General features: G+C 36.8%; 1 protein-coding gene across 3 annotated transcripts; it reads left to right on the top strand.

Moving 5' to 3' along the window:
- Window positions 1–950: 950 nt before the first annotated feature.
- On the top strand, window positions 951–6,436 carry LOC137707897 (beta-amyrin synthase-like). 3 transcript variants are annotated; one of them, XM_068446834.1, is made up of 12 exons: window positions 951–1,090; window positions 1,676–1,888; window positions 3,193–3,378; window positions 3,523–3,810; window positions 3,939–4,023; window positions 4,111–4,277; window positions 4,395–4,817; window positions 4,915–5,037; window positions 5,133–5,288; window positions 5,396–5,764; window positions 5,856–5,930; window positions 6,027–6,436. In XM_068446834.1, the coding sequence occupies exons 2-12, from the start codon at window positions 1,688–1,690 to the stop codon at window positions 6,234–6,236; spliced, it is 2,283 nt and encodes a 760-aa protein (XP_068302935.1). In that variant the 5' UTR covers window positions 951–1,090; window positions 1,676–1,687; the 3' UTR covers window positions 6,237–6,436. The 3 variants fall into 3 exon arrangements, with proteins under 3 accessions (XP_068302935.1, XP_068302937.1, XP_068302936.1); XM_068446836.1 differs by having other exon boundaries at window positions 967–1,090; window positions 1,685–1,888; XM_068446835.1 differs by lacking the exon at window positions 951–1,090 and adding an exon at window positions 1,169–1,326.
- The last annotated feature ends 2,029 nt before the right edge of the window (window positions 6,437–8,465 follow it).

The raw sequence follows: 8,465 nt of genomic DNA, 5'->3' as shown, positions 1-8,465 counted from the left end.
ATTAATGAATGGATTAATGTAATTTTTTTTTTTTTTTTTTACTTTTAATCTGTACTGCCTACCATATGGACTGAATTTTATTTTTGAACAATAGGGTAGCCAGAAGGCTAATACTGTGCATGTGCATGGCTGGACCATTTTTATGAAATGTGCTACTATTCACCTATTCATTTTTATCTCCTATAGATCCCTTGTTAATATTTATTTTTTGATATTTTTCAATTCATTTGATGAAACAGTCAAAAATTAAGTAAAGTGAGTGAAGCAAAAAAAAAAAAAAAAGTGAATAACACTTTCCTTTTTGAAATGATGAATTCTTTTAAAAAAACTCCTTTTTAAATCCAACTTTTGTGCACTCATTAATACAAGTTTGTTTATTTTTCAATACCTTAAGAAAAGAAAAAAAAAAAAAAAGGTCCGAGGATAAAGCAATTTTGATATGACAATATAGTACCGATCTATACTTGAAATTGTGAGAAAAAAAACATTAGCAAATAAAAAAGAGCCTTAGAAATTCAGAAATAGTGATGTTATTCTTATCATAATTTTATATCACAGATAAGTTGGACATGTTACATCATTTAATTTCAATCTTTTTATTAATTAAAACACTTAAATAATTTTAGGTGGCAGAAGAAAACCCTCGTATATCACAATCATTATTTAATTAATAATTTTTTTATTAATTATTGATTTACATTTTAAAGTTAAATGTTAATTAATTTAGATGATGTGGCTATCCACATCAGATACCACTTAAGATGATATACAATTATGATACAAAATATGGTAAGAATAGTATTATTCATGTTAAAAACACCAAAGTTGACCAAAAGCGGTAAACCTTTTAATTTCTCTGGTTACACGCAAACTCACACAACACATGCAACACGCACAAGAGAGGTGATTAAATATTGCTAAAAATGGGGATGATGGCTATTTTTTATGTCGGCCTCTGTAGGGTATGTGACCGTATAAAGTGGGGATTCCCGTGCATCAATCATCACACAGAGACATAGCGTTTGTGCCAAGCAACTCAAGCAAACTCTTTCCCTTCCTTCCTCATCATCGGAGCCAGTTTTTGCAATCGGTGAGTCCTCAAGCTCAAGGGTCAGAGCTTTTTCAGTACTGTTTATCTGCAGTTCGCACTGCAAAAAATATATATCCTAAAGATTACAATTAGTTCATCACCATCATCATCCTCTCTCTCTCTCTCTCTCTCTCTCTCTCTCTCTCTCTCTCGCGGTCATTACATAGAGATTTTGGGTAGCAAGAGTTCAAATGGATGATTGAGGTTGAGTTAAGTATGATCAAGAAGAGCTTTCAGTGAGTTGTAGAACTCAATCAATCTTTTCAATTAAACCTCTTTTATCATTATTTTTCCCTTTTCCTTTTTCCACAAAAAGGTTAAAACGGAAAGATAGTTCGAACTCTGACATTTGGGGTAAATATTCACAATCAATAGAGCTACAAACCCTAACAGGAGCTCCCTCATAGATGGATCAACATTTCATTAGCCTCTAGATAAATATTTTTCAATCATATTCAACCAGCTTTTTTCTTTCCTTTCGGAAAAATAAAAACCTACTTGAATATATTTTAATTACATAGAACTAATTGCTTGGATCCATATTCAATCCCTTACTAATTAATTTCGTTATGTATTTGTATTAAGTGATCAAAGAAGATGTGGAGGATTAAGTTTGGAGAAGGTGCAAACGACCCCTTGTTGTTCAGCACAAACAACTTCCATGGAAGGCAGACATGGGAGTTCGACCCAGATGCAGGTACCGAGGAGGAGCGAGCAGAAGTTGAAGCTTCTCGTGAGCATTTCTATCAAAACCGCTTCAAGGTCACGCCTAGCAGTGACCTCCTATGGCGTTTTCAGGTAATATTAAATGTTTCTAATAAATGAGTTATAGCTACTTATTAATAAAGTGCAGTGTTTGTTATCGATTTTAAACAATGAGTTCATAACTGTTTAAGAACTGATCAATAATGTTATTGATTTTATGTATTTCACTAAGTTGTGCTATTTGTTATGTAATAATTGAAGCATATGACATATATAAGTGGTAACAAAAAATTTCGTTTGCAAATTATTCCACCAAAAAAATTTAATAATAAACATTGGTCAACTTTTGTGAACTTGGAAACTCCCAACTGTTTATGTGTGAGACTGTGAGTGGTGGCCGGCCAAAGAAAAGGAAACTCCGTGTGAGATGCATGCCTCGTTAGTTTGTGGGTTGGTGTAGCATTGTTTTTGTTTTCATTGGGTAGGTCTAGCATTGTTTATTACCCGTAATGCTAGATATTATATATGTATATAAAATTTTATAAATTAAATAATGTGGAAGATGTTTGATTTATTACTTAAGTTTTGATAAATATGTTTATTTCTATTAATGACACATAACTTAGTTTATAAATTTTATCTAAAAATTTAAACTCCTTAATGTCTTTTTCATTTTTTCTCCCAAGCCCTCCTTTTATTGGTCAACAAAGTTGGCCCCTAGTTGGAACTTTCCCTTGAACTAATTGGACTTTTATATAGGTACACTCATGCTTACGATTTTTTTTCTTTTATTTTCTAATTTTAAATAGAAGTGGGCTTTCATATAAAATTTAAAATTTAGAAGAGGACAACATTTGAGTTGGTGGGTAGGTAAGCATAGAAAGAGATTCGATTCTTTATCTCTTTCACCAAGATCATCGAATTAAGTAACTGAGACCTTTGAAATTTCATCAAACAACGAAAAATTATTATAGCTTTTAAGGGGTCAAAACAGATGAGCCGTTGGATGAAATTTCAAAGATCCGGATCACTTGATCCGGTGGTATTGGTGGACAAGATCCAAATAGGATCTCTTTATTGTAAGCATATTATAATTCTATTAAAAATTTAGCTTAATGATATTTTATATTGCATTAATTCAGAGAAATTAATAATCAATTTTCATATATGATAAGACAGATATGGACTTGTATTATTAGGTGAGTGAAGGGGAAAGGGAAAGGGGGAAGGATATCAGGATGGCAATTCTTCCCCTATGACTTCTCCATGTATTTGTATGATGACATATCAGATAAACAATTTATTTTTTTAATTGGGTACAAATTAATGCAATGTTTAAAAATAAATACTAATTTTATTTTACTAATATATATATTTTTTACCATGACCAATTGCAGATTTTAAGAGAGAAAAACTTCAAACAAGAAATTCCTCCAGTAAGAATTGGGGAAGGTGAGGAAATTACATATGATCAAGCCACAGCTGCCTTCAGGAGGGCTGCTACCTTTTGGAATGCCTTGCAATCACCCCATGGACATTGGCCTGCTGAAAATGCTGGCCCAAACTTTTACTTCCCTCCCTTGGTGAGTAATTTGCTCCTTATTTACCATATCATAAAAAATTGACACGCTGCAAGTGACAGTAAAAAAATTGGGTTTGTGGTGCACTTGTATATGATAGCTGACTAATTGTTACTTTCTTTTTTCTCCAATGCCAAAAAATTACAGGTCATGGCTGCATACATTCCAGGGTATCTCAATGTTATTTTCTCAGCTGAGCACAAGAAGGAAATCTTGCGTTACACATACAACCATCAGAATGAAGATGGTGGGTGGGGACTGCACATATCAGGCCCTAGTATGATGTTTACAACATGCCTTAACTACTGTATGATGCGTATTCTCGGAGAGGGCCCTGATGGTGGGCGTGACAATGCATGCGCAAGGGCACGAAAGTGGATTCTTGATCGTGGTGGTGCTTACTATTCTGCATCATGGGGAAAAACTTGGATGGCGGTACGTATAACATACTTGTTGATTTAAATAAAAGTAGTATTTCATACTGCAAAAAGATGCACACTTAAGGAATGTATCTTAAGAGATCATTATATTGTTCAAATGGTTTAACTTGATTTGTATTGCAGATTCTTGGTGTGTATGACTGGGAAGGCAGCAACCCAATGCCCCCGGAATTCTGGACTGGGTCTACACTGCTTCCTTTTCATCCATGTAAGCACAATTTTCTTCCACACCCTAGTTTTTTGTTACTCAAAATAGTTACATGTCTTTCTAACTGGTACTACTTCATATCTGCAGCAAAAATGTTCTGCTACTGTAGGTTGACTTACCTACCTATGTCTTACTTTTATGCCACAAGATTTGTTGGCCCGATCACTCCTCTGGTTGAGGAATTGAGACAAGAAATTTACTGTGAACCTTACAGCGAAATCAACTGGCCTAAAGTGCGCCATTGGTGTGCACCGGTGAGTTTACCTCTTTGTCCTTGCATAGTTCTCGCTATTGTTCAACTTTATTATGCTCTTGAAGAAATTTGTTCACATGCATAAACTAAATGTTCTTTGCATTGTTGACTAATTCAGGACGATAACTACTATCCCCATGGTCGTGTACAACGTTTTATGTGGGACAGTTTTTACAATATCGTTGAGCCTCTCCTAAAACGCTGGCCTTTCAAGAAGATCAGAGACAATGCCATTCAATTCACAATTGACCAAATTCATTATGAAGATGAGAACAGTCGCTACATTACAATCGGATGTGTGGAAAAGCCATTAATGATGCTTGCTTGTTGGGCCGAGGATCCTAGTGGAGAAGCTTTCAAGAAGCATATTCCTAGAGTTACCGATTATATCTGGCTCGGAGAGGATGGAATCAAGATGCAGAGTTTTGGAAGCCAGTCATGGGATTGTGCTCTTGTGATTCAAGCTTTGCTTGCTGGTAATCTAAATACGGAAATGGCACCTACCCTTAAGAAAGCACACGAATTTCTCAAGATATCTCAGGTACATATTCAAGTCATGGAAACTGTCTTTGACATACTCAAATGCGTTGAGATTTTCAGTTGACCTAAAAGTACACATCCTATATGTAACATTGTAGGTGAGGGTGAATACTTCTGGGGACTACCTAGCTCATTTCCGTCACGTTTCTAAGGGCGCGTGGACATTCTCTGACCGAGACCATGGATGGCAAGTGTCGGATTGTACCGCAGAAGCACTGAGGGTGAGTGATTTTACTCGTACACTTAACTCAAGTTGAAGGTTGTGCCTCTCATCTATGACGAAAATGTTGCTAACTTGTAACATGTTTTGTTTCAGTGTTGCTGCATTTTCGCAAATATGTCCCCAGAACTTGTTGGTGAGCCAATGGAAGCTGAGTGTATGTATGATGCTGTCAATGTCATCTTGACTCTTCAGAGTCCAAATGGTGGTGTATCAGCCTGGGAACCAACAGGAGCACCAAAATGGTTGGAGGTAATAAAAATTGAAAATCTTATTACTTTTTTTCGAAGAATTTAAAAGATTTCGTCATTTCACTATGTCTCATAACTTGCATATACTATATTGTTTTCCCTCTTCAGTGGCTCAACCCTGTGGAGTTTCTTGAGGACCTTGTCATTGAGTACGAGTACATCGAATGCACTTCATCTTCGATCCAGGCCTTAACTTTGTTTAGGAAGTTGTACCCTGGCCATAGAAGGAAGGAGATCAACAATTTCATCACGAAGGCAGCAGACTACATTGAAGACATACAGTACCCTGATGGCTCATGGTATGGAAACTGGGGAATCTGCTTCGTGTATGGTACATGGTTCGCAATCAAAGGGCTGGAGGCCGCTGGTAGGACATACAACAACTGCGAGGCAGTGCGCAAAGGTGTTGACTTTTTGCTCAAAACACAAAGGGCAGATGGTGGCTGGGGAGAGCACTACACCTCATGCACAAACAAGGTACCAATCAAGTTCATTAGTAACGAAAATGTAACCTTTTTGACCTCAAAGAAAGCATAATCCTAATATTTTACTTGTTCTATGTCCTCAGAAATATACAGCTCAAGATAGCACAAATTTGGTCCAAACTGCACTCGGATTAATGGGTCTGATTCACGGTCGACAGGTTAGTATATGATTTAAACATTTCAGAGGTGTTATGTTTTACAATTTCCTCCAGACATAAATTTCTAAATGATTTTTCTTTTTTTTTTTGTTATAGGCTGAGAGAGATCCAACTCCTATTCACCGTGCTGCTGCACTGTTAATGAACGGTCAATTGGATGATGGCGATTTCCCACAACAGGAACTGATGGGAGTTTTTATGAGGAATGCTATGTTGCACTATGCAGCATACAGAAACATCTTCCCATTGTGGGCTCTTGGAGAATACCGCACGCTGGTTTCGTTGCCTATAAAAAAGATTGCTTGAGCGTTGGATCACAAGCTAAAGGAAATTCATTAGACTTGCCAATGCAACCAGAACCAATAAAACCTAGTTCTTGTTGTGTCAATTTTTTTTCCTTTCGTCTTTTATGTCTGTAGAGTTGATGAACTTGTAACCGTTGAAGAATGAAATCTATGCAAATATATATATATATATATATATATATATATATATATATATATATATATATTTTACTTAAACACACATGTATCATGCATTGCGAAATGTCATATCTCATACAAACTAAATGAATATGAGGTTTCCTTGAAAATCTGTTACATTTTAGTACTTTCTGCTCTCCAACTTGATTCACTCCCCATTGAAATGCCCTAAGAAATGGGCAGTGATTAAATATATAACCAAATTCCAGTTCACACCATATGAATCTTCATTCGATGCCGGCTTTTTACTCTTACAGAACCTGAAGGGTTTATTCTACTTTGGTAATTGAATGTCAAGGAAGGAAGTCCATGTCAGATACAATAAAGCGTTCTTTGTTATGCAATAGCAAATTCGGAATCTGGTATCTAAACTAAAGAAAAGAAGAAGAAACATAACCTTCTATTTAACGGTGTGCTTACTGCTTAGCCTTTTGTCAACCTCTACTTCTATTTTTGTAACATACTGCAGTATTCTGCAAGAGCCCAAATTGGAAAAGTACTCATGAATGCCGCGTAGTGCAATGTGATATTCCTCGAGAAAGCTCCTACCACTTCCTGCCATGAGGAAAAAAACGGAAAGGATGAGTGACCCGCGGCTACTACTTGCTAGTACTTATTAACTAAGGGCTATCCCTTTTATATTCCCCTGTTGCAGAATATATGGTATTCAAGACTGCTACCTGCTGAGGGAATTCACCATTTTCCAATTGACAATTGATCAACAGCTTTGCAGATCGGTGAATAGGAGCAGGGTTTAACCCTTTAATTGCAAACCAAGTTCGATACATGAAGCAGATTCCCCAGTTTCCATACCTGTGAATTAATCCGATTGCTTTTTTTAGATTTATTCCTCTAACACAAGGGAAACAAAAATGTTTCAGACAAGGAACATGTACCATGATCCATCAGTGTTTTGTACGTCTTCGATGTATCTGCAGCACTAGTGATGATATATAACCGTTAAATAATATATGAACTAAGTAAATGTACCAATTCTCACAAAACATGTGAATTTATTAATTAGTCATTGTTATGCGCACTTATAAAAAACTAGTTAATATAGATAACATGTGACCTATGGCAGAGCCACATCGCGGGGCGGGGCCCGCGTCCTAATCTTCTACCAACGCAATACAATGTCATGCAAATTTTGACCGAAATTTGCCCCGTTTTAAGCTAATCGGCCCCCATTAAATTCCGGGTGGTTAATAAACTTTGACTTCTTTCTAATTTGCCCCATTTATACTTATCCCTTTGCAAATTGTAATAAATAAGTTATTCAATATGAAAAATAGGTTGCAGCTTACAACATAAAAAATATTAATAATAGTGTTTTTCCATATATACATTTTGTTGAATATTTTGAAAGTTAATTATAGCCTTCCCCACTAGCTCCGCTCCTGCATGAGACATGGTGGGTGCTTCAAATCAAACTTTCCTTTTTGGTTTAACCACTTGAGAAAAGAAAATCGCATGTGCATGCTAAGAGATGGATGCATGAGTATCATAAATGGCGTAAGCCCGAGACCCGGAAGACTAACAGGGAGATTCAGAAATGGAGGAAACCTGAGGAGGGGTGGATAAAATGTAACTTCAATGGGGTGTGGAGTCTTAGTGGTCCTTGGGGTGGGGTGGTTATGGTGTCGTGGTTAGGGAGCACACTGGTAAATTTTTGGCTGCCATTGCTGGTCCCATTGAGAGACCGGTGTCTGCTCTTCACTCGGAGCTGATTGCAGCCCGTTGTGCGGTGGAGCTCGTTAAGAGTTGTTCTTCGAGCGATCTGAAGGTTAATTTTGAAGGTGATTCTAGGTGTGTGGTTCTGTTATAAATGATTTGAGATATTTTCTTACGGAATTGCCGAATGCGGTGTGTAGCCATGTCCTGAGGGAAGCCAACTTGGCAGCGCACCGACCTGCTCGAATGGGGATTGCTGGCTTTCAGGATTTGGTGTGGTTCGAGGAGCCTTCGGACTTGATTCAAGACATTTTCTTTGAGGAAGGATTGTAATTTCTCTTTATATTGTTCATTTGAAGATAGGCCTATTGTTGTGCGG

The sequence above is a fragment of the Pyrus communis genome, chromosome 11 (assembly GCF_963583255.1).
Source record: "Pyrus communis chromosome 11, drPyrComm1.1, whole genome shotgun sequence".
NCBI lineage: Eukaryota > Viridiplantae > Streptophyta > Magnoliopsida > Rosales > Rosaceae > Pyrus > Pyrus communis.
Note: the sequence above shows the minus strand (reverse complement) of the source record. Positions and strands in the feature narration are given on the sequence as shown.